Source organism: Mobula hypostoma, chromosome 19 (genome assembly GCF_963921235.1).
Source record: "Mobula hypostoma chromosome 19, sMobHyp1.1, whole genome shotgun sequence".
NCBI lineage: Eukaryota > Metazoa > Chordata > Chondrichthyes > Myliobatiformes > Myliobatidae > Mobula > Mobula hypostoma.
This window is the reverse complement of record NC_086115.1, coordinates 39,110,466-39,136,832: the sequence shown is the minus strand read 5'-3', so window position 1 is coordinate 39,136,832 and position 26,367 is coordinate 39,110,466. Positions and strand designations below refer to the sequence as shown.

The 26,367-nt window shown below is 41.8% G+C and overlaps 1 protein-coding gene across 7 annotated transcripts in view; it reads left to right on the top strand.

Annotated features, from left to right (window-relative positions):
- blnk (B cell linker) overlaps positions 1 to 26,367 on the top strand; it is a 205,634-nt gene that overhangs the window by 164,097 nt on the left and 15,170 nt on the right. For all 7 annotated transcript variants that reach the window (XM_063071740.1, XM_063071741.1, XM_063071745.1 and 4 more), the window contains 9 exons: positions 170 to 195; positions 4,878 to 4,900; positions 7,438 to 7,539; positions 9,618 to 9,660; positions 13,800 to 13,842; positions 17,398 to 17,473; positions 22,334 to 22,364; positions 23,419 to 23,455; positions 25,656 to 25,743. In XM_063071740.1, coding sequence (XP_062927810.1) covers positions 170 to 195; positions 4,878 to 4,900; positions 7,438 to 7,539; positions 9,618 to 9,660; positions 13,800 to 13,842; positions 17,398 to 17,473; positions 22,334 to 22,364; positions 23,419 to 23,455; positions 25,656 to 25,743 — 469 coding nt within the window. The remainder of the gene's footprint in view (positions 1 to 169; positions 196 to 4,877; positions 4,901 to 7,437; positions 7,540 to 9,617; positions 9,661 to 13,799; positions 13,843 to 17,397; positions 17,474 to 22,333; positions 22,365 to 23,418; positions 23,456 to 25,655; positions 25,744 to 26,367) is intronic.

The following is a 26,367-nucleotide window of genomic DNA, read 5'->3' as shown; positions in this document are numbered from 1 at the left end:
ACAAAATTGCCACTGTGAGTTGATGTAAAGTCAAATTTGAAATGGCAAATCTGACTCATAAATGCAAACATCAACATGCAATAAACAAACTTGAAACATTTCAAATTTAAGAAACATCTTAATGTATTTGCTGCTTATCTTATTTTTAATATGTGTCCTCCTCTCATAGATGTGTATGAAGTTCCAGATGAAACGGTAAGTTTTTGAAAAGTTAGTTTGAATGATATTGAAAACTTATAGAAAAGTTGCTTTAACATGTCATGTCCTGAAATTCCACTTCTGGCATTGGACGTTCTGACGCGACCTTACTTCCACCCGGAGAGAATAACTAGAATTAGATAGGTTTATTTGTGGGGACTCAAGCGACTGCAGATGCTGGAATCTGGAGCAACAAACAGCCCACTGGAAGAACTCAGCAGGTTGAGCAGCATCTGTGAGAGGGAAGGAATTGTCAGTGCCTCGTATCGAGATCCTGCAGCGGGACTCAGGATGGGGTTACCTGTGCTCCAGCAACTCCACGTGTGAAGTTCAGCAAGGAGAGGCAACAGTTCAGGGATGGTTCAAACGAACCCTTAGGGTTTGCTACCCAGGAGGGATTCTGTAATTCTGTAAATGTTACCACATGGTGTCCTCCACCCAGCAGTACAAGAACAAAGGGAGGTAGCTAATTTGCAGCCACAGTTGTCTGTTCTCCTTTACTCAGGCTCAGATGCATTTGCTTATCACTTGTACATCAAGACACACAGTGAAATGTGTCATTTGCATTAACAACCAACGCAACCTTGGGATGCGCGGGAGGGAGCCCACAAGTGTCGCCACACATTCTGGCACCATCGTAGCGCGTCCACGCTGTTGTAATGTGGATACGTTCCAAATACGTCACCATCGATTTCCTCTAATTCCTTGCTCTTCGTGACCGTCTGCGCAGCTGCTGCTGGATCAGGCAGATTCTGCAAAGTCACTGATCCAATGCCACCATCCCACTTCTCCAAGACGACGGGCACCACTGGGCAGCCCTAGGCAGGTTTATCAGGAATTAGGTGCCCCATCAGTAGCGTCACGGCGACATATCAGCATAACACTACTACAGCGCCAGCGGTCTAGGTTCAATTCCTGCCACTGTAAGGTTTGCACATTATCCCCATGACCGCATGGGTTTTCTCTGGGTGCTCTGGTTTCCTCCCACATCCCAAAGACGTACGGGTTAGTAAGTTAATTGGTCACGTGGGTGTAGTTGGGCTGGAAAGGCTTGTTACCGTGATGTGTGTCCAAATATACAGAATAAAGATGCCCATCAGTCCTCAGGTTGGGCTTCCCCACCCGAGGCAGCGTAATGAGTCGTGAACGGGGTGTGCCAACAAAATGGTTAGTCCAACGCTGATGAAAGGTCATCACCCTGAGAGACACAAGAGAATGCAGTGCTGGAATCTAGAAGTAAGCTGCTGGAAGAACTCAGCGCACCAAGCAGTAGCTGAGGAGGCAAGGGGATGGTTGATGTTTTGGGTCAAGACCCTGCCTCAGGACTGAAAGTGTAGAGGGGAGATGGCCAGGATACCCCCCTCCTCCTCCACCCTCAGTCCTGACGCAGGGTTCCAAACTGAAAGGTCAACCATCCTTTGCCTACAGACCTGCTGCTTCATCAGCACAGTTCTTCCAGCAGCTTATCTTTGATGTGAAATGTTAGTTCTGATTTTCTCTGTCCAAATATGCTGCCTAACCTACTGAGTATGTACAGAATTTCCTGTTTCATATTCAGGTTTCGGATGTATAAGATAATGAGAGGCATTGACCGTGTGGATAGCCAGAGGCTTTTTCCCAGGGCTGGAATGGCTAACATGGGGGGGCATAGCTTTAAGGTGCTTGGAAGTAGGTACTGGGGGGATATCAGGGGTAAGTTTTTCCACACAGAGAGGTGGGTGTGTGGAATGCACTGCCAATGGCAGAGGTGGATGTGGATGCAATAGGGTCTTTTAAGAGACTCTTAGATAGGTACATGGAGCTTAGAAAATAGAGGGCTATGCGGTAGGGTAATTCTAGACAGTTTCTAGAGTACCATCCCCTCCAACCTTCAACTGTCGGAGGCAGAACGCTCTGTTCTCAGTAAGGGCCTCACGTTTGTCCCCCTTCGCCCACACCTCAGCGAGTTCCGTGTTCGCCACGATGCGGAACTTTTCTTCCGCCGTCTCCGTCTCCGAGCCTACTTCTTCGGCAAGGACTCTTCCACCCCCACCGATGACCCCTTCTCCCGTCTTCAACCCTCCTCTTCTTCATGGACACCCCGCTCTGGTCTTCTGCCTGCTCTGGATCTCTTTATTGCTAACTGCCGACGGGACATCAACCTTCTCGACTTCACCGCACCTTGTCCCCATTCCAACCTCACTCCTTCGGAACGCTCTGCTCTCCACTCCCTCTACACTAATCCTAACCTTATTATTAAACCCGCTGATAAGGGGGGTGCTGTTGTAGTCTGGCGTACTGACCTCTACCTTGCCGAGGCACAGCGACAACTCGCGGATACCTCCTCTTATTTACCCCTGGATCGTGACCCCACTAAGGAGCACCAGACCATTGTCTCCCACACCATCACCGACTTTATCCGCTCAGGGGATCTCCCATCCACTGCTACCAACCTTATAGTTCCCACACCCCGCACTTCCCGTTTCTACCTCCTACCCAAGATCCACAAACCTGCCTGTCCTGGCCGACCTATTGTCTCAGCTTGCTCCTGCCCCACCGAACTCATTTCTGCATACCTCGACACTGGTTTATCACCCCTTGTTCAATCCCTTCCGACCTATGTTCGTGACACTTCTCACACTCTTAAACTTTTCGATGATTTTAAGTTCCCTGGCCCCCACCGCTTTATTTTCACCATGGATGTCCAGTCCTTATATACTTCCATCCCCCATCAGGAAGGTCTCAAAGCTCTACGCTTCTTTTTGGATTCCAGACCTAATCAGTTCCCCTCTACCACCACTCTGCTCCGTCTAGCGGAATTAGTCCTTACTCTTAATCATTTCTCCTTTGGCTCCTCCCATTTCCTCCAAACTAAAGGTGTAGCTATGGGCACCCGTATGGGTCCTAGCTATGCCTGCCTTTTTGTTGGGTTTGTGGAACAATCTATGTTCCGTGCCAATTCTGGTATCTGTCCCCCACTTTTCCTTCGCTACATCGACGACTGCATTGGCGCTGCTTCCTGCACGCATGCAGAACTCGTTGACTTTATTAACTTTGCCTCCAACTTTCACCCTGCCCTCAAACTTACCTGGTCCATTTCCGACACCTCCCTCCCCTTTCTAGATCTTTCTGTCTCTGTCTCTGGAGACAGCTTATCCACTGATGTCTACTATAAGCCTACTGACTCTCACAGCTATCTGGACTATTCCTCTTCTCACCCTGTCTCTTGCAAAAACGCCATCCCCTTCTCGCAATTCCTCCGTCTCCGCCGCATCTGCTCTCAGGGTGAGGCTTTTCATTCTAGGACGAGGGAGATGTCTTCCTTTTTTAAAGAAAGGGGCTTCCCTTCCTCCACTATCAACTCTGCTCTTAAACGCATCTCCCCCATTTCACGTACATCTGCTCTCACTCCATCCTCCCACCACCCCACTAGGAATAGGGTTCCCCTGGTCCTCACCTACCACCCCACCAGCCTCCGGGTCCAACATATTATTCTCCGTAACTTCCGCCACCTCCAACGGGATCCCACCACTAAGCACATCTTTCCCTCCCCCCCCCCTGCATTCCGCAGGGATTGCTCCCTACACAACTCCCTTGTCCATTCGTCCCCCCCATCCCTCCCCACTGATCTCCCTCCTGGCACTTATCCGTGTAAGCGGAACAAGTGCTACACATGCCCTTACACTTCCTCCCTTACCACCATTCAGGGCCCCAAACAGTCCTTCCAGGTGAGGCATCACTTCACCTGTGAGTCGACTGGGGTGATATACTGCGTCCGGTGCTCCCGATGTGGCCTTTTATATATTGGTGAGACCCGACGCAGACTGGGAGACCGCTTTGCTGAACATCCACGCTCTGTCCGCCAGAGAAAGCAGGATCTCCCAGTGGCCACACATTTTAATTCCACATCCCATTCCCATTCTGACATGTCTATCCACGGCCTCCTCTACTGTAAAGATGAAGCCACACTCAGGTTGGAGGAACAACACCTTATATTCCGTCTGGGTAGCCTCCAACCTGATGGCATGAACATCGACTTCTCTAACTTCCGCTAAGGCCCCACCTCCCCCTCGTACCCCATCTGTTACTCATTTTTATGCACACATTCTTTCTCTCACTCTCCTTTTTCTCCCTCTGTCCCTCTGAATATACCTCTTGCCCATCCTCTGGGTCACCCCCCCCTTGTCTTTCTTCCCGGACCTCCTGTCCCATGATCCTCTTGTATCCCCTTTTGCCTATCACCTGTCCAGCTCTTGGCTCTGTCCCTCCCCCTCCTGTCTTCTCCTATCATTTTGCATCTCCCCCTCCCCCTCCAGCTTTCAAATTCCTTACTCACTCTTCCTTCAGTTAGTCCTGACGAAGGGTCTCGGCCTGAAACGTCGACTGCGCCTCTTCCTATAGATGCTGCCTGGCCTGCTGCGTTCACCAGCAACTTTGATGTATGTTTCTAGAGTAGGTTATATGGTCAGCACAGCATTGTGGGCCAAAGGGCCTGTAATGTGTTAGAGGTTTCTATGATTCTATGATTTTAAGCACCTGCGGCTTTTCATTTTTCCCTAATTACTCTGTTGGTTCGTTTTACATGTTTATTGTAACTTAAACTTTCTGTAACTTGTAAAATAAGCTTACATACCAATTAAGTGCTTCTTTAATCATTTTCTTAATCTAATTTGAAAATCAATTTGTTCTTTTCTCCTCAGGAGCCTTCACCACCAATGTTCAGGTACGACACAAGTAAAATTGTAACCAGTGCTTGGTTATTACTGTTATTACTGTGTGCAATGTGTAAAGTGATCAATTCACCCACAGTGAAGGAATTTTTTCCCAGCAGTGGCCCTAGATCTGTATAAGACTGGGGCTGCTGGTGTTGTTATTGCCAGAATTCAAACTGTCATAAGAAGCCAAGGCAGATACCAAACGTGATGCAAGTACACACACAACCTCGGTCGTACATAGAACAGTGTTTCAGGCTGTTGGAGCTTTCCCACAAATTATACTCCCCTGAGAGGCAGTAGTTTTATCCTGGGAATGCACTGGAAAGACCTGCAGAATTTCAGATGTTATTAACATTAATGTTCAGTGCCAATTTTTAAAACTTATTTTTGTTCAAGTTTTCTTAATATTTGCATGTAAAATGTTACAAATAATGTATCTGCAGAATAAAATGAAATAGCTACTCATTAATGGAGATGAATTAGCCATCACTTTTACAATGATATGATTACTCAAGACATGGCAAAAGATTATCTTCTTCTGGTTAGACTTGTTCCATTATAGGATCAGTGAACTCACAAATGCATATTTAGTTTTTGGAGCCAACCTGTATTGTTCAAGAAGTCAACATAAAGGTTTTGAGAAAAGTCTTATTACTCAGTTGTGAAGTGAATCCCACATCCATTGTCCTAAATGAATTGCAAATATTTGTTATAGTGGGAGTGCAGTCTTTTATTTCATCCAGGTGAACTCCACATGCTTTATGTCTGTCCCAGATAACATCCGTCCATTGATAGTGTTGCTTTCTGCTTGTTATTTGTATAAGAGCGCCCTCAAATGGCCACTTCAAAACTACTTCATTCACCATCACTACATTTTATATTGACCAATTCTAAATAATTACCTGAACTCAGATCCAAGGTTTTACTGTAACTGTTGTCTTAACAGCTGTTTTTGGTTTCATTTCCTCTTTTTCTTGGAAAAGAGAGGTTTCCTTGTTTCAAAGAATAATTTTGGTTAACATTCATGCAAGCTCAAACTAGTCAAAATATAGAAAACATTGGGACACATTGGGACGATCACATTTTGGCCCAATTAAGCAGTTGCCCCAATTAGCTGAAGTTTCATCGAAATAGTTAAGAAGGTATAAAGAAAGACTCAACTGAGTAACAAATTATGTATTTAAATGAAATGCAGAACAAATTAGAACACTACCAAAGTTACTGAAGTACTATAACACTGTGCAGTCGTTCCTAGTTATTGTCAATGGAAGAATCAATCCAGTGTTTGCTGCCGTGTTCTTTTGGTTACTGTATATGGACAAAATCATAGGTACAGACACCTAGTGCCTTCAAACAATGCGTTTGATGGTTGCATCCTCCAAATCTTCATTTTCATTGTAAAATTCAAGATGATTGTCATTACCTTCAAATTCTTCATAGTTCCTAACTTGCTGAAGTAGTGAAATAGTTTCATTTTCACTCCCGGCTGTTTCTGGCATCTCCAAGCCTGAAAGCTTGAAACTGTAGTGAGCAAAACAATTCTGTATTGTCTTACTCCCTAGTAATCTCCAACTATCAGTGACAAAAATCAGATAGAACTCTGATAGGCCAATCAGATGGTTTTCTGCTGCTCAGCGATAGAACACAAAAAAATCATATGTACAATTAAGAAACACAAATACGCAAGTGACACTATTTAAAAACTGTTTGCTTTAAGCATGGCGTGGTGTCAATTGGCAATGCGATGTGCACACAACTGACACCAGTTAGAAACGGTTTGGCAACAATTTCTTGTTCCAATTAAGTGGCATAGTCTCCCAAATAAACAAGGGGAATCCTGGCTATTTTCAAGATTTGTTTTTGTTCTTTAAGAGTTGGCCCAAATAAGTGGCTACTCTGTCTAACCAATTGGCCCAATTAAACAGAATCCACTGTGCATTGCAGAGAAGAGGATGGTGCTTGATTCTCTATTAGATTACATAGGAAAAATGGTCACGATATTGATTTTTTAACAAACATGCACCCCACCTGGAAACTTCTTGGAGAAGTGAGGAGAGACACACAGCCATAGCAACAATGGAAATGTTGGCCCTTTCCAAAGGCTGTTCTTCAACCATTGCAGACAAATGGCAAAGAGACTGCAGAGAGCGTTTGCATGCCTCTCACCAATTCTCTGATCAATAATGGGAGCAGAGGTGTTGGGGTTGCAATGGTGGACACATGCTTATCTTACACTTTTCCTAAGCATTTCTCAGCGCACTGTTCAAACTGCAGAAAAATGAAGCAGGAATGTTGGAAAGTGACCCTCTCTTCTGGAGGACATTTTGCCATGTTCCTGTCATCTCTCTTGAGAAAGCCAAAAATCCCTGGAAATCCCATCAGTCTTAAGTACCCCAATTCCTAAGCAGTGCTCACCCTAACAAAACTGCTCCCAAGAGTACGTCCAGTTTACATTGCATGCTTCATCAACAGTGTTACAAGATTCTCTTCACTCATGATTTGCTTTAAGGTTCTAATTAGATCATTTCCTCATTTCTACTTCAAGACCCAAGCCACAACTTCCTAAACCCGGATCTACAGGAACAGGAACCCCAGGATTACTCCCTCGCTCGTTCCCCAAATTGCCCACAACACCGGAAGTATCCAGGTACCCATTTTTTGTTAACACTTTGCTTGCCTAAGTATCCAAATGGCTCATGTGGGAACCAGCAATGCATCAGCTCGCTATAGTGTGGTACATTAAGGAACAAATGAATCATAGGTCAACTAGAGGGCAGGAAATTAGCACAGGAAATATTTTAAAAAATTAATTAAATGGCCTGAAATTGAACTTTACAAATTGCCTGAGAGATAAAGGAATGGTGGAAATAGCAGAAAGATTTCCAGTTACGTGGTAACTGTTTGGCAGTGGATTAGAAAAGGAGAGAACTGAAATTTTGGATGTTCACAATTAGTTGCAAATGCATTGCACTACCGATGATGCATAATGGATTAGTCAATTGAGTTACAGATGACCAAATCCTCTCAGAATGTCTTTTTTGCTTTTCACAGGCGTGAAACTAGTACTCCAGAATTTCATTTGAAATAGTTTACTTGAAAATTAACGTCATCATTTGGCCTCCAAATGTTCATTAAATTATTTGAAAGTAATGAATGAAGTACTATGCTTTTTAATGAAATAAATCAGCCATAAGAGTTCAAAGTAAATTTATTATCAAAGTATGTAATGAATGTGATGTAAGTGATTTTGACCATGGAATGAATGTGGGTACCAGATGGGGTGGTTTGAGTATCTTGGAAATTCCTGATCTCCCGTCAATTTCATACGCAACTGTCTCCAGTGTTTATAGAAAATGGCATAAGAAACAGAAATCATCCAGTGAGCGGCAGTTCTGTGGGCGGAAATGCCTTGTTAATGAGAGAGGTCACAGGAAAGTGATCAGAGGTCACAGGAGAATGGCCAGACTGGTTCGAACTGACAGGAAGGTGACAGTAACCTAGATAATTATGCATTACAACAACAATGTGCAGAAGAACATTTCTGAATGCACAACATGTCAAACGTTGAACTGGATGGGCTACAGCAGCAGACGACCACACTGGGTTTTACTCCTGTTCCTAATAAGGTGGCTACTGAGTGTACATGATCTCATATACTACCTTGATACTCATTTTCTTGCAGGATTCACAGTAGAATCAATGAAAACTACACACAAACTGACAAAAACACAATATGCAAAAGAAGATAAACTGCAAATACAATAAGTAATTATAAATAAATAGATAGATAGATAGATACTAAGAACATAAGTAGTAAAGACCCTGAAAGTGAATCTATAGTTTGTGGAATCAGTTCAGAGTAGAGTTGAGTGAAGTTATCCACACAGGTTCAGGAACCTGATAGTTGAAGGGTAATAACTGTTCCTGAACTAGGAATCCAAGGCTTCTGTACGTCCTACCCAATGGCAGCAGCGAGAAAAGAGCGTGAGCTGAACGAGTGCCATCCTTGATGATGGTCGCTGCTCTTTTTTGGCAGTGCTGCTTGTAGACGTTTTTAATGGTGGGCAGGACTTTGTCTGTGATGGACTAGGTCGTATATGTCAGCTGTAAAAGAATTATAGTATATATTTAATAACATTGACTAATTTTGTTCTCACTCTTCCTGCATGGACACTGAACCTTATATTTAGCAAAGAGCTTTCAATGCACATAATTAAGGCATGACTCAAAAATACAAAGCTGTGTTTAATTTAATCTCCCTGATGCCCTAACATTAAGCCATATTAAATCAGAGGATAAAGGAATGTTATATTCAGCAACAATAACTTTTATTTTCACAGGAATTGATAGTAGGTAATTCCCTATTTGTCCAAAAGGAATGATATTTTGATGTTGGAATTATGGTCTCTGTAAAAGGGATTGTTTAATCTGCAAGTGTGTGACAATGACACTGGATATCATAATATTCCATTCCCAGCTTCAGGATTAGTACTGTAAAATCACAAAATTCATAAAACTTGAAGGAAAGCAGATAACTATATTACCCCTGATAACTACTTAATCTTTGTTTCAGCTGTAGGCAATTCTTAGTGCGTGACCCGTATCAAACAGTAACGCCATGCCCATCAATCCCAGCCTATTTGTCACTTTTAGCATTGATTGCAGGTTGTCAGACCTTTAACATTGCAGTTTTACGTGTTCTTCAACATTCTTGTTCTCTTCCAGAAAAGAATCACCACTGAACAGAAAACCACCCGTTTTGAGACCTGTAAGTTTCAATATTTAACAAAGGATTACTTTTTTCTTCCCTTTATAAGCAGAATAATTCAAGTGAATAAACACCCATATTAGAGTAGAAGATGAAACAACGTTGTCCAACAATAGTGTAATCACACAGAGCAAAAAAGATCTCAATTTTGATCTTGGATGCAGATCTATGCAAAGACTTGATTAGAATTATGAAGTCATAGAATAGTGCAACATAGAAATGGCCTCCTTTAGCTCACTCATCCATGCCAATCTTGACGCCTATATACAGGGCCGGGGCCCCTGGGCTGGAGGCCCTGATGGGCCCCTGCCGACACCGTAAAATGCTGCTGTACCAAGCAAAAAAAAGGCAAGAACAAGAGCAAAGGTCGTTCTGGTCTACATATCAAAGCTGTGGACCAAGACATTGGTTTAGTACAATACGTAGGCTATAAACTTACAGGCCTTAAGAGTGAGGACAGAAAGTAATGCAGATTCTTAGTTTGAAGGACAGCATCTAAAGCACTCAAAAATTGACCTAGGCTTAGTTGGCTTAGTAAAGTTATGAGGGAGACGAAGTATGATGTACCCAATCTTAAATCTTTATTTAGCTATTGCTGCACATACCATAGGCCTTATTTCTCATTTTTATCTGGGTATTTTTCTCAACCGTGTGTTCTGAGAAAATAAAATGGAAATGAGAGACAAAAAGGCCAAGAGAGATGGCACTATGGCAAACTAGGAAACTTGACAATACTCTAACAATCGTTTTGAAAAATGAGATCGAGCACATACTAACCTATTGCTGTACTGTGTGGCTTGCAGAGTAAAGACCGCTTATTACTTACTAAGTTTGTAAACAGTCAACTATTAGCCTACTGCCACAAAAACAGGAACAGCACTGACACACAAGCCTAGATATTTACGCAGTCAGATGCTTGTTTTTCAAAATTAAAGCCTAGTTCTTCTTCTGGATTTCTTCACAGCAAGGTCTTTGATCAGATCACTAAAATCCAGTTTCCAAACAAGATCACTTTCAAGTGACATCAGAGTAAGATGACTCAGCCTGTCCTGTCCCATTGTGGATCTGAGCCTATGTAGTTGCCGTTATCAGGCCTGCCAAATATGTCACTGGAGCCTAGGATAGCCAGTCCCCTCTCGACCAAAAACTTCACAACCACCAACACTCTTCTCAATACGCAGACACACTCTGACTCGAACTGTTTTTGCAGTTCTGTATCTATTCTTCCGCTGTTGGACGTCACTGTAATGTAGGTCAGTATCGTTTTCCTGCGGCGTTCACTATTTTCATGCTCTCCTATGCACTCAGCGGCATGTTTCCAGTCACTAAAGCCAGTTTCGGGGATGGACTGACAGTTGCCATCACTGAAGATGCTGCATGCAAAACAAAACACACAGCCGGTGGAAGTGGAATCTAAGAGCCATTGCCTTGATATGTACTCACCATTTACGAGCTTGCGTTTGAAGTGAAATTTGGAGGAAAATACATCTCTGCTGTTTGTAAACTCGTTCCCAAGCTTTGATATCCACATCCTTATTCTGGCAGGACTCCGGCCCTTTCTTAGCCCAGTACGCTCGGACTGAATCATCTAACGTTTCCTTTCCCCAGCGAGCAGGATCAGTGCTGTGAGGATCCTCAGTAGTGGTAACATTAACATTAATGGAGGCCTGACTTGGTTGTTCGGAGGCCTCTGTGGTTTGGAATACCAAAGTCATGCTCTCTGCCTCTTCAACGTTAGCTGCTGACTGTGACAAGGACGGTGGTCCTGTGCTAATGCTGGTGCTAGCACTAACTGTTGAACAAGTCTCCATTTGTCCACCGGTCTCAGACTGTAACAAGAGCGATGTACTGCTGCATCATCAAGAACAGGTTAAAAAAATTCTGTCAATTTCAATGTCTTTTTTATGCTTCTTTCTCATGGTCCTCTTTTTCTTGTTTCTTTTTCCCTTTCTGTGCTCCACCCATATTTTTTTTGTCTGCCCTGATGACAGCTACCTACTTTGGGCCCCTCTGCGGCTCTGGCCCCTGGGCTGCAGCCCAGCCTAGCCCTGCCTAAAGTCCGGCCCTGCCTATATACCCTGATACCATTTGCCTGCACTAAAGGCTGATTTATACTTCTGCGACAAATTGACGCCGTAGATACGGCATCGCCGCAAACCCTGCACAGAGCCTACGCGGATCCCTACGCTGTAGCCTGACGCGCACCTTTCCCAAAATGTAACTATGCGTCGCGGCAACGCAGACCGCAACAACTGTGATTGGTCCACTTGATAGCATCGCATTTCCTCCGACGCTGCAATAGCTTCCCATTGGGCGACTGAAGGGCAGGGAAGAAACTCTGGCTGCAATGCTTTGCATAAAGCTTTACAGACCTCCGAAATTATGGAGGACACATTTCGCTATTACGAAGAAGGACGCTCGCTTTAAACTTGTTTACCCTGAGAAAGCCTACCATGACCATGAAGCCTTGCATGGGCAGGTGTGTGCGCATGCGTGTCGTGCCCAAATTGCAGAGCAGTGCAGACACACCAATGCACAAGTGTAAATGTTCACAACGCACGTAGGCCACTTGCGTAGGTTACAGCGTAGAGTTGACACAAAAGTATAAATCAGCCTTACGCCCCTTTGCCTCTAGCGCCACCTCTGGCAGCTCATTCCAAATAAGCACCACCTTCAGTGTGAAAGACCTGTTCCTCAGATCTCCTTTAAACTTCTCCTCTGTCACCTTAAACCTGTGACCTCTAGTTCCAGACTCCTCCTTCCGCCAAAAAAAACTAACTGTGCTCCAGAGAATTTTATAAACATCTGTAAAGTTCCCTCTCAGTCTACATCTTCCTACATGCAGTGAGAATAAACCCGGCCTTGAAACCAATCTATCCAATCCATTCTATGTAACATCCTGATGGATTTCTTCTGCACTCGCTGTATTGTTACACTTCCTTTCTGTAGTGCAGAAACAACTGTATTCAAAATGTGGTCAAATCATGTTGTACAGTTACAATATGACACCTCAACTCTTAAAACTCAATGCCAGGCATCACTACCCTATTCACCTGTGGTGCCACTTTCAGTGAGCAATGGATTTGCATCCCAAGGTCCCTCTGTATATCAACACTACTAAGGTCCCTCCCATTTACTTTGTATGTCCTACTGGAAGCTGACTGACCAAGTGCACCACACTTGTCTGGATTGAAGTCCATCTGCCACTGCTCTACCCAACCTTCCAACTGGTCTATGTTCCAGCGTGTCCCTTAAACATCTTTCCTCACAATCTGTAACTCCCAATAATGTTTGTATTGTCCACGTACTTAAGAATCAAACCACCAACGTTCCAAGACAAATCATAGATAATACTATTACAAGCATCAAAGGTTCCAGTGCCAATTCTTCTGGTACATCATTCCATCCACTACCTTCTGCTTCCTCTCACCCATTCAACTTTAGGTGCAGTTTATCAACATACCTTATGCCTTCTTACTTACTCCTGTTATGCCGCTGGTGTTTAGGGCTGCCCCCTTCACCTGGCCATGTTCTGGGTTTCCTTCATCATGTCAGAAGCTTCCTCTCAGTTTTCACTACTGTCAGTCATGCAAGTCCCAGCTGGAGACTCAGGATTACCGTCGCACTCAGATGTAGAAGGATTCTTCATTGCTGTTTCCATAACAATTTTGTGCTGCCAGTCAGGGTTGTTAACCCTGAACTGAGCCCCTGAACCTGGTAGACCACTCATAGACTCTCCTCTATCCTTTGACCTGTTTGGCATGAGTGACCCTACCAAGAGCCAAACCATAAAGTTTTGACTCCAGCCAATATAGCTGTCTGGGTCACTGAGGCACACAAGCCTCCAAACCACGACAAGGTTGTGGTCCTTTTGGAGGGGTACCTTCTGGAACCTGTCAAGACATTTATTGAATTCCATGAAGACCATCTCTATCATACTACCTACCAAGATCTACATCATTTTTATTAAGTGGAAATATTGTTTAAGAAAGTACATGACTGCATGGAGAATATTCATTTTATATGATCTTTACATGCTAAAACAGTAAGCAATATTTCGTTAACAATGTACCATTTGATTTACATTGAAATATATGGACAAAAATTAAAATGAAAGTGGCTGTCTAATATTTTTGCAGGATGATAATGAAGAGGAATATGAAGTTTGTGACCCTGAACCAAGTTAGTAGTCATTTTATTTTGGTAATAATTTACTTTAAATATAGCCTGTCTTTGTGTTTTTGAAATGCATGCATGGAAGACAATGCCAAGCCTTATTTCTATGTACAAGTTAACTCTTCTCGGACTTCCAGCCAGGTACAAGTATCAATTTTAACTGACGTTTTGATCACAAGCTCTGCCATCTTCATCAGAGATGATGCCTGGGCATATCTAGTCAGATGGTATTTATGCCCCCATCGTCTGCCCCTCCTGATTGGTTAGTCCTCATCCAATCAGGTTTCTGCTGTCCCACCTTGCTTACAATTGAATTCCAGTTCTCACTCAGAGCGAGACTTTCCTCTAGTTTTATTTCAATGTCTTCTTTCACCAGGCAGTCCCAAAAGGCTTCAGCACGGCATGGTAGTTTTGTGCCATCAAAGTCAATCCTATGGCCATTGCGAATGTGATGTTCTGCTACCGTCAATTTCTCCGGGAAACCCAAATGAATATACCTTCTATGCTCCTTGAAGCAGGCGACCACTGTTTTTTTCCCATTGCCCCTTTTAAGGACCCAATTGATTTCCTTCACCTTGTAGCCATTCTATAGAAACATCATGCATAATTGTCTTATTTCCTCATGGAGACTCTCCGGGTCTAAAATAGTGCATGCACGGTTAATCAGAGTAGAAAGAACTGCTCTACTTTAGGAGGTGCGATGGTGGCTGTTATTGTTGAGGTATAAGTTGTGTGATAGGGTTTCCGATAGACGCCATGTCCGAAGCTGCTGTCCAGTTTCTGTCCTATTAGAATATCCAGGATCGGGACGCAGCCATTCTTCTCCATCTCCGGGGTAAATTGAATGTTTGGATGTTTGCATGGAACTGCTGGAGTAAAGCAATCGGGCCCTTAAAATGGCCGATGGAAAGACCAGGAAACCTAACAATGAGGAGAAACCTGTTGCTATTGCCTGTCTTCCTTATATTTCCATGGTTTCTGGAAGGATCACCAGGATCTTGAAGAAATACTGGATTTATATCATCCACAAATCATAAGGAAGCTCAAATCACAGCTTATGTAGGTCAAAGATGACCTGGGTCTCAGGATAGCTGGTGTTTACAGGATTCCCTGTGAATGCAGAGCAGTGAATATCAGCCAGATGGGACAATATCAGCCAGATGGGACGCAGAGTGGAAGCTCGCATCAGGGAGCACGGGAGGTGTGTCCATTTGGGTTTCCCAGAGAAATTGGCAGTAGCAGAATATTGCATTCGCAATGGTCATAGGATTGACTTCGATGGTACAAAACTACAAAAATGGCTTTTGAACTGCCTGGTGAAAGAAGCCATTGAAATAAAACTGGAGGAAAAGAGTTTTAACAAAGATGAAGGTCTCACTCTAAGTAAGAACTGGAATTCGATTGTAAACAAGGTGTGACAATGGAAATCTGATTGGATGAGGACTAACCAATCAGGAGGAATGAGCGACGAGGGTATAAACACAACTGGACTAGACATGCCCAAGCATCATCCCTGATGAAGATGGCAGAGTTTGTCATTGAAATGTTGGTGAAAATCAATACCTATACCTCGCTGGAAGCCCAAGAAGAGTTTATAAATCATATATGCCAGGACAGCACCTTTTCATGCACAAGTTGCTTAAAAGGAGGCACACTCTATCATATTTCATGATGATATACAGTAGGTAGAATCTTTATGACAATTGCAAGTGGAAAAAGATGCACCCAACTCAGAGCAGGCAGGGAAAGAAACCAATTTAAAATAAAAGTGAATCAAGAACTGAAAAAAAGAAACAGTAGTTACAATGAATGTAAATTGAATGTGATGAATGAGGAGGTTACGAGTGAACAGTTTTAAGGTCATATTGGAAAAATTGTATTTTGGAAACTTGCTATTTTGGTCCAACTTGTGTGAGTGAAACTGGCCGATGTATAATTACTTATTCTCAGTTTTCCAAGGTACTAAGACAACTTCCCTTATGAATGAAATAGATGAGGGAACCCGTAAAATCACTAAAATGGTTTCTCATTCCTTGCTTTCTTATGGGATGGTTGGCAATTAAGTATAAAAATTAGTGAAGATGGATGCCCTGGATAAACAAATAGAAGGGTAAATATAATTACAGGAGCAGTTTAGCTAATGCTGTAGTTTATGTAGTTGTTTTGTATACCAAACAAGATACAGAGGGCAATTTATGACATTTTAATGTTTTAGTGCAAAGATGTTTATAAAGTACATAAATGAGACCGTGTGTTCTTTTATTGAATGTTTTATGTAAAGAGAAGTAATGGGCTCCTTTCTGCTGCCGACCACGGTTTCAACTCATTTTAAAAACAGTTGGGGAGAGAGAAGGAGGCATTCTGGCAAAAGGGCATGCTGAAGTGTTTTACAAAAGAGAACAAGTTTGGGTGACTTCTCCAAACACCTAGGTGCACAATTCTTGTTTAAACTCATTTGGGAACCCTCCTTCATAGGTTTTTTAACTCAGTAAATGTAATAAAGGTAGTCAGGACTAAAAAAAATAAATTATGAAAAGTGTTTGTAGTGTTAATACCTTTATATTGAATTTATTATTTAACCTAAAACATATATAAAATATTAATCTGGTCAAAACTTTAAGAATGTGCTTAATCCAGGAAAGTTTATGGAAGATCTCCAACCAGATACAATCAGTGTAAATTACTGAGCCAGCCTGAGAGTAACTAATCAGACTTATTGTGTTGCAAGTAGCAGGCATGCTGGCGTTGAGGTGTCCTGGTGCTATTAAACACAGCCAGGCTCATCAGCTTTATGTTAGACTTCCTCAGACAGATAACTACGGCACTGATTAGCTTTCAATTAAATTTCCACATCCCAATTCTGCTTCCAGGATTCAGGATGAATTTATTTTCTCATGCTGCTGCTCGGCGCACAGAACAGCCATTTTGACTTTGCTGGAATCAGTCGTTTGCCTCTTTTCACCAGCCTAGAGCAGATGGTTCACTGTGGGGAGAGCTAGAAGCATTTTTGTTTTTTAAAAAAAAATAACTATGTGACTCTTTGTCCGCATGCAATAAGGCTGAGGTTAAAAGTCTATCATTTAGAATAATTAGAGTAGAAGAAACACTTACAGCTACATTGTATAGGATTAACTATTTCTCTGTATAGTGAAGAATGTGACTGGCATATTGATAACATGATGGTTGATTGCAAAGCAAGTTGACAGCAGTGTTTCAGAAGAGCTGTATATGTTTTAATGTGTTAGTTTATGTTTTCTGGTAGATACCTTTCTGTAAATATTGGCAGTTTTGTTTTCACTATTTTTGCTAATTTTTGTACGTTTGAATTTTGATGCATGGAATAAGCACCCCTGCATGAAAGTGCTAAGTGACTCCAGTCATTTTTACCTTGGTCATAACCCACGTATTGTAACATAGACATTTGGGATTCAGATTTTACTGTTCCCATTCTAGCGTTAAAAACGTTGAACTGCAAAGCACACTACTTAACTAGTTGGACTTTAATAATAAGAAGTACTTTTTAGATCTCTTAATTGTATTTTTCCTACTTTAATGATCTAGGTGATTCATCTGGTAGTACAGAGGATTCCAGAACAGCTAGCATACCAGAAATGCCAATACCACCACAGAGGGAACTGTAAGTTAACAACATCTGAAGATCATTTTAAATCCCCAGATCAAATAGTTCCTTCCCTGTTATACAAAAGCATGTGCTGTGGATGATGAAAATCTGAACCAGGAACAAAAGCACTACAGTTACAACAGGATCTAATTCTGATGAATGGCCATTGACCTAAACACCATTGCCCTATAACGTCTTGTACTTCAACCTCGATGTTATCGACCCTAGAGACCTGGCACTTCCACCATGTAAAAGGTGCAATTGTAGGATTAAAGCAGGAAGTGCTTTGAAGGAAACTGACATGAAAGGCTAGTAGTTTCTTTCTCCATAGATGCTGTCTGATCTGCTAAGCCTTTCCAGCATTTTTGTCCTAGTCCTGACGAAGGGTCTCGGCCTGAAACGTCGACTGCGCCTCTTCCTATAGATGCTGCCTGGCCTGCTGCGTTCACCAGCAACTTTGATGTGTGTTGCTTGAATTTCCAGCATCTGCAGAATTCCTGTTGTTTTTGTTCTCTTATCTCTTTTACATCAAAACTATTAAATTGCTTAAATTGGGCCAAATTTCAAACCCCAAGCAAGTACACGGAACTACAAACAAATAAAGAAACACTTGTAAAATTAGGCAATGTATTTTAAAATTGCTCAAACTATTAAAACCTGAAAATGTTAGAATTTTGAAACTGAAAGCGAAAAAGAGTTAGCAGTTAGGCATCATTGATAGAAGGAGAATACAATTAACATTTCAGATCAAAAAGCCTTCAGAGCTGGGAAAGAGAGAAAACAAATTAGCTTTAATTTGTAGAACGGTGGGAGAGAGATAAATAGGGCATATGGAAAATACTTCATAGGTTATATTTCTCTAGGGATAAGTTGTTGATGAAGTAACATATTTGATGGGATCAACCATGATGGAATGGCAGAGCAGACTCGATGGGCTGAGTGGCCTAATTCTGCTCCTATGCCTAATGGTCTTATGGTTCTGTGGATGTATGAGGACAATTGGAGCAGCGATTGGTGCCTTAGAAGACATTCAGGGTTAAAATGGTAGCCATCTAAAATTGGCTCAGGGAAGCTCATGACTGGCTCCATCCATCATGTTGAGGGTGCATATTGATAGAGCTGATCACTTCATCCATGTTTGACAGAATGCTGTACATGAATTGTGCCAAGTGTTGTCGCAATGTAGAGCCAAACCTCTACAAGCTGGAGTCATTGCTGCCCCCTAGTGTTCACTTGGCAGAAGACATGCCATATTGAGTTTGACTGCAAACTACCGCAACATTCATGGACTTAGGGTCTTGGTCTACATTTTTTTTGTGTGAATGTATTTTACTGATATCTTACATGTGATTGCTGTCTTATATGTGCTGGCAGTGCCTTGTGCTGTGCACCACTGTTGGTACTGTGGTTTGCACCTTACCCCTGAGTTAAAGGCATCCGTTAGTCTTGCGAGATCATGGATCTGTGCCTGGAAAGTCTTCACTCTCCAGGGCGCAGGCCTGGGCGAGGTTGTATGGAAGACCAGCAGTTGCCCATGCTGCAAGTCTCCCCTCTCCACGACACCAATGTTGTCCAAGGGAAGGGCATTAGGACCAATACAGCTTGGCACCAGTGTCATCGCAGAGCAGTGTGTGATTAAGTGCCTTGCTCAGGGACACAACACACGTCGCCTCGGCTGGGATCGAACTCACGACCTTCAGGTCGCTAGTCCAATGCCTTAACCACTTGAGTAATGCTGTTTCATTTGCTTGTATTCGTGGGTATTCATGTTTGGTTGAATAACAATTAAACTTGAACTTCAGAATCAGGTTTAATATCACTGGCATATGTTGTGAGACCTGTTGACTTTGCAGCAGAGTACCCTGCAATACATAATAATAGAAAAAAACTGAATTATAGTGTGTGTGTATATATATATATAGAGAGAGAGAGAGAGAGGGAGAGATTAAATAAGTAGTGCAAAATAAAAGGAATTATTAAAAAACTCAGTAGGGCTTTAACCCATTGAGGTTAACTAACCTTGCTGGAAAAAGGCTCCAAGAAGCTAACACTTACTGATAACCAACACACATAAAAATTGCTGGTGAACACAGCAGGCCAGGCAGCATCTATATAGGAAGAGGTACAGTCGATGTTTCGGGCCGAGACCCTTCATCAGGACTAACTGAAAGAAGAGATGATAACACATACTTTGATAGACTGGGCTTCTAATGGAGTGGTTAGACTCATAACGTTAAGCTGTTTCCAATCACACAAATCTCCTAAACAGCACCAGCAGCATCCTTTTGAAATGAGAGTATGTGAAGGCAAAGAAGCAGTTTTCAAAATCCCACTATAGAAAGAAAAATAAAGCCAATGGGAATGCAGGTTCATGAAAACTCGAGATTGCACAATTACAAATAAATTTGTAACAACTGAAGCTATTTTCACTAACCATGGGAAGATTAACAGGAGAATTTAATATTGAGGGATTTTGAACTGCATTTCCTCTGAAAGTCATAACCATTTATCAACTCAAAACCATCAAAAGATTAGTAATAATTTCATTGAGCAGATGATTATTGGAATCTGAACAACTTTAGCTCCGTGTGGTTGCAAAGGGGACTAATCCAACAACAAGAATGGAAATTGCCCAGTATTTAAAGCAGATGAAGGTACAGAAACATGGGAAACAGGGTGCTCGGCTGGCTGTGCCAGTACACGTGGAAAAATGTGCATCCAGCTGCAGGAGTTGGAGCTGGAACTGGATGAACTCTGGATCATTCGGCTGGCTGAGGGGGAGGTAGATAGGACATAGAGGGAGTTACACCCAAGGCACAGGACACAGAAGACTGGATGACATTCAAGCAAGGGAAAGGGGTGAAACAGGCCGTGCAGAGTTCCTGTGTGGCCAACCCCCTCAACAACTTTGGATGCTGTTGTGGGAGGAGGGAGATAGCCTAGCAGAGGAAAGCCACAGCAGTCAGATTTCTGGCACTGTGTCTGACTCTGTGGCTCAGAAGGGAAGGGGGGGAGCGAAGAGATGAGCTGTAGTGATAGGAGATTAATTGCTTTTGGGAATAGAAAGGAAGTTTTATGGGCAAGAACGAGATTCCCGGATGGAACATTGCCTCCAGTCCTCAGCATTCTTAAACAAGAGAAAATCTGCAGATGCTGGAAATCCGAGTAACACACACAAAATGCTGGAGGAACTCAGCAGGCCAGGCAGCATCTATGGAAAAAAGTACAGTCGACATTTCAGGCTGAAACCCTTCGGCAGGACTGGAGGAAGAAAGCCGAGGAGTGGATTTAAAAGGTGGGGGGGGGAGACAGAGAACCATCGGGTGATAGGCGAAACCTGGAGAGGGAGGGATGAAGTAAAGAGCTGGGAAGTTGATTGGTGAGATGAGGTGAGAGAGGAGAAAGGGGATGGGTAATGGAGAGGGGGATTTGGTGGGGTATTACTGGAAGTTTGAGAAATTGATGTCCATGCCATCAGGTTGGAGGCTACCCAGATGGAATATAAGATGATGGTCCTCCTCCCTGCATGAGGAGGCTGGTCAAGAAGGTTCAGTCACTTGGCTTTCAAGATGAAGTGGTAAATTGGATTAGACATTGGCTTTGTCAGAGAAGCCAGAGAGTGGTAGTAGCTGGCTGCCCCTCTGACTGGAGGCCAGTGATTAGCGGAGTGCTGCAGGGATCGGTGCTGGGTCCGTTGTTGTTTGTCATCTTGAGTACAGGAGATGGGATAGTATGTTGAAGACATTAGTGAGGCCTAATTTGGAGTATTGTGTGCAGTTTTGGTTACCTACCTACAGGAAAGATGTAAGCAAGGTTGAAAGAGTACGGAGAAAGTTTACAAGGATGTCGCCGGGACTGGCGGACCTGAGTTATAAGAAAAGATTGAAAAGGTTAGGACTTTTTCCTTAGAATGTAGAAGACTGAGGAGAGATTTGTTAGAGGTATACAAAATATGAGGGGTATAGATAGGGTAAATGCAACCAGGCATTTTCCACTAAGGTTGGATGGAACTACAATCAGAGGTCATGGGTTAAGAGTGAAAGATGAGAAGTTTAAGGGGAACATGAGGGGAAACTTCTTCACTCAAAGGGTTGTGAGCATTTTGGATGATCTGCCAGTGCAAGTGGTGCATGTGAGCTCAGTTCCAATGTTAAAGAGAAGTTTGGATAGGTACATGGACGGCAGGGGTATGGAGGGTTATGATCCGGGTACAGGTCAGTCAGATTAGGCAGCTTAAATGGTTCAACATGGACTAGATGAGCTGAAGGGCCTGTTTCTGTGCTGTACTTTTCTATGACTCTATGACTCTAAATAGCTAATGTAGGGCAAACTTAATAAGAACCACGATGACATCAGGTAAAGTGAATCATCATGTAAAAGTTTGATTAACAAGGAATATTAGGCAATGATGTTGAGGTTAAGTCAAGCGCAAATTCATTGTGCAATACAACTAGTTGTTGATAAATATAATGAATCAGGCTAAGAACATTGACTGATTGAGCGAATAGACTACCCTCATTTTACCCCTATTTAAACTGAGCACAACTGTGAATTATTTACTAATTCAGAAGTTTGAAAAGTTTAAGCACTATGCTTACAGAAAGCATTGCAGTTTAGATATTCTGATTAGGATTAATGGAGCATATAGAGAAAGATCATATAAAGAAGCAAGCTAAGTTTGGTTGAACTCAAAGGCGCATCCAAATTAAAGCAGTCCTTTATTCCTAATGTCTTCTATCAAAATATCCCAGACATAAAAGTGGAACAGCTCCTTAGTTTCACACATAGGATGACCATATGAATGTCCAAAGAAGTTTCCTTTGTGTAATCAAATTTGATATACTCACTCATCCATTTCTATCTTGTGTTTTACAGGAAACCAACAAGCAGGCCACTACCAAAGCCGGTAAGAAAAAAAGAAGTGGCTCTTTACTTTAGCTTCAGGAACATGTCTTCTTGGTGGTTGATCCATTGATAGAGCTTGTTCATAAGTGTCATAACTTTCTAATAAGAAAGAAGAAATATCTAAGCAAAAACTAGTCAAGATAGATCCAAGGGGCAGTAAAGAGATTGATGGGTAAATATCTGGTAAATATCTGTAGTTCTAAAATGCCAGAAAACCCAGGACCTGCGCACAGTTTTGGCAAACCGCACAAGTCCTGAATTGGTTAACAATAGTGGACTCCACTATCTTTGAAAATGTAAAGCTCAGTGGAAACCACCGGAAGAGCTTAATCTTGCTGAGATTCCTCTATATTTACACTGGGTTGGTTAAATGGTTATAATCGATTTCATTTTAAAACTCGAGTTCAAGTTTTGCATTTTTCTTCATGTTTGTACATTTCTGACCATGGGAGATATTCAGAGGAGTTTAACATCCATAGATTTGAAAGCCAGCAAAGCTGAGGCAGGGCTCTACCAACCGTAAAAGCTTGCAGGGATGCCTTAGGATTTAGGCTTCTACACTGTGTCATCTGGAGTTCCTGCCGCAACTCATGCAGAAAAAAAAACTTTTTTTACTTGTAATCCAAGAAATATGCTGCAATGAGTGATCAAAATTGTGGTTAAAATCATGTTTCATTCCACAGATTTGCACGTCCACAAGAAACAATATTCTGTAATATTACAGGACAATTCAAAGTGGTCATGTTAAAATTAACAATTACTATTTATAAACTGGAACATACTGAGGATATTGGATGTTTTGTACCTGGGTAATAAATGTAAGGTATAAAAGTACATTAAATTCCAAAAACACTGTATCTACAAGTTTAAAAACAGGACTATGCACTTGGCTGATTTAACAATTTGCTACACAGCCCTATTTAATAGCTAGCAGTGTGCAAACTTTCATGTCTTCATTTTTTCCAAAATTTCACACTTTATGTAATTTGAGTATTAATGTTTCACTGCCTTTCCTTTCTTTTATTTTGCATTTTTATTTTTTTAAACTGACACAGAGAATGGCAGAACCAAGGGAGCATCCACACCCTGAAGGTAGGAATGATTTAACTATTTAAAAACACCTTCTCCTGTAGCTGGTAATCTGAGAATGTTAAAGATTTTTATGTTATCTAACCCCTTGAAGAACTGCTCACTAAATATGAAAATGTGCCTTAAATTTGTAATTCTTAGAAAAAGCTAGTGCTAGAATACTTAAAAGACCAAGTCACAAAAACAGGAATAGTCACAAAAACGTAAAGTAGTTCTACACAAAGAAAATATTCTGCCTAAACCTTGCTAAATCTTACTGCCACCCCGCTGCCTTGTCCTTTTTCTTTGAATCTAATGGTTTACCACAGGATAGAGAGAAGCTGAGGTGAAGGACCGAAAATTTAGCAAATGAAGTTTAATGTGAAACATGTGATATTGTGCACTTTGGTAAAAGAAATCTAAAAGTAGGCTATTTATGGTGAGAAATTACAGATAAACATAGTAGAGAGAGATCTAGTCATTCTTGAGATGAATTGCTAAAAGGTTAACTGGCAAGTATAGGAAGTTGTTAAGAAGGCATGTGGCATATTGGTCATGAATACAAGGGGGCTGGAATTTAGAAATGTTCCAAATGCATAGGGCACGCCTGGAATATTGTACAAAATATTGGCCCCCTGTGTAAAAAGGATTTACTGACATTAGAGGCCAAAGGAGATTCAGTGAGCTAATTTTGGGGATGAGAATGTCCTAATATAAGCAACTAAAGAATCTAAAATGATCTACTGTATATTCTTTGAGGTTCTTTGGAGTGGTTGCCTGGGGAGGGACAAATCTCAGGGTTGTATTCTGTATACATATTTTGATAATAAATGTACATTAAACCTTGAATCTTCGATTTTGCTGAAACATATAAGATCCTCGGGGAGAAAAGTAGGTAGATATTGAGATGTTTCTACTAGTGGGAGAATCTGTAAGGAAACTATTTAGTTACAGCATCAGGGGATGGTCTTGAAAACTGGAGGCGAATAGGAACTTCTCACAGACTGTGGTGAGCCTCTGGAATTCTCTACCCCTGAGGGTTGTGGCAGTTCAGTCATTGGGAGGGGGTATTTAAAAAGGAAGATGACTTTTTGAATGATCAGGGAATTGAGGAAATTGGAAACTCAGCCAGTCAGGCAGCTTCTGTGAAAAGAGAAACCAGTTAAAGAGTAACTGACCTGAAATGTTGACCGGCGTCTCCATTCACAGGAAGGGCTGAGTTCTTTCAGGATTCCTGATTTTAATTTGAGAATTGCAGGAACTGTCATTGAAGAAGAGATGATACTTGGGCCCACCACCCATAATCATATTGAATAGCAGGGCAGGCTTGAGGAGCTGAGTGGTCTACCCTGCTCCTATTTCATTATCATTATTTCAACAATACTCCATGTAAGTGTTTCCTAATCTCTCCTTACTCCACTAGTTTATAAATGGAAGAACCACCCCCAACTAGCATCCAAACCAGTAAACATATCTCTCAGTACAGTTTAGGATTATAACTACTGTTAATAAGTAACCAGCAAGATGCAGCCTATAGAATTCACATCAAGTCTTATCTCATCCTTCATTGCATTTTTATAGAATGTATACCTTGTTCATTTTTCCAGAAGGTGACATCACCATGCGCCACATTATCCCATCAATGTACTTATATTTGAAAGTTCTCTTCAGCTTTCACCAGTCCAGCTAAATAACCCAGTAACTTTTCGTAGCTAAACTGAAATGCATGTTGATACCGCAAATCCATCACATAATGGTCCGCTTGTAGTCTTTGGACCAAGTGTGGTGTGTTATCAACGTTATCATTCTTCTACTCATTTTTGCTTTTAATTCAAATTCAGAAAAATATGCATCTGAGCCCTCCTCCTCTAAGTCCTTAAGCAGTCCTAATAACTAATAGATTGAATTGAACAATCAATATTCCTCTCAAAATATTAAAAAATTAAATTGGTCATATTAAGCATTTGTAGAACTGAATAGTATTTCATCAATTGGCCGTGCTGTAATAGGATAACTACATTTTGAATGTGTTTATTTTTAAGCTGTTAATTTCCCAAGGATATTCATTGATTGGCAATATGCCAATGAATTATATCCAATATATGTTGCATTGAATATAATCAGATTGTTTTAAACCCGTTATATGTTTCTGTATTTTCATTATGGTGTACTTACATCTTTAACAGAGAGATATTGTATTTATGATCGAGATACTTTCCTTCAGGTAATAAGCCCAGGATTCCTGAAAAACCTCGACCTTCACATTCAACAGCTGAAGCACCTGTTTTGCCTGCGCCACGACATGGTCCCAAGTATTATTCTATTTATTTACTACTTTATAAAAAATAATTTCTAAATAACTTAGAACTAATAAGAAATAGATTCCATTTGTTGTGTTCTTAATGGCAATTGAAATGACAAGGTTGGTGGAGTTGTGGATGGTGCGGAGGGTTGTCGTAGTTTGCAACAGGACATTGACAGGATGCAGAGCTGGACTGAGAAGTGGCAGAATGAGTTCTACCCGGAAAAGTGTGAGGTCATTCACTTGGAAAGTTAAAATTTGGAGTGCAAATACAGGGTTAACAGCAGGGTTCTTAACAGTGTAGAGGTACAGAGGGATCTTGGGATTCACATTCGTAGATTCCTCAAAGTTACAGTGCAAGTGGATAGGATTGTTAAGAAGGCGTAATATGTGTTGGCCTTCATTAGTCTGGAGATTGAATTCAAGAGCCATGAGTTAGTGTTGCAGCTCTGTAGAACTGGTTAGATCACTCCTGGAATATTGTGTTCAGTTCCGGTTGCCACATTATAAGAAGAATGCAGAAGCATTAGACAGAGTGCTGAGGCGATTTACAGTTTGCCTCACTAGAGAGGCTTGGACTAGAGAGCATGTCTTATGAGTATAGGTTGAGCGAGCTAGGACATTTTTCTTTGTA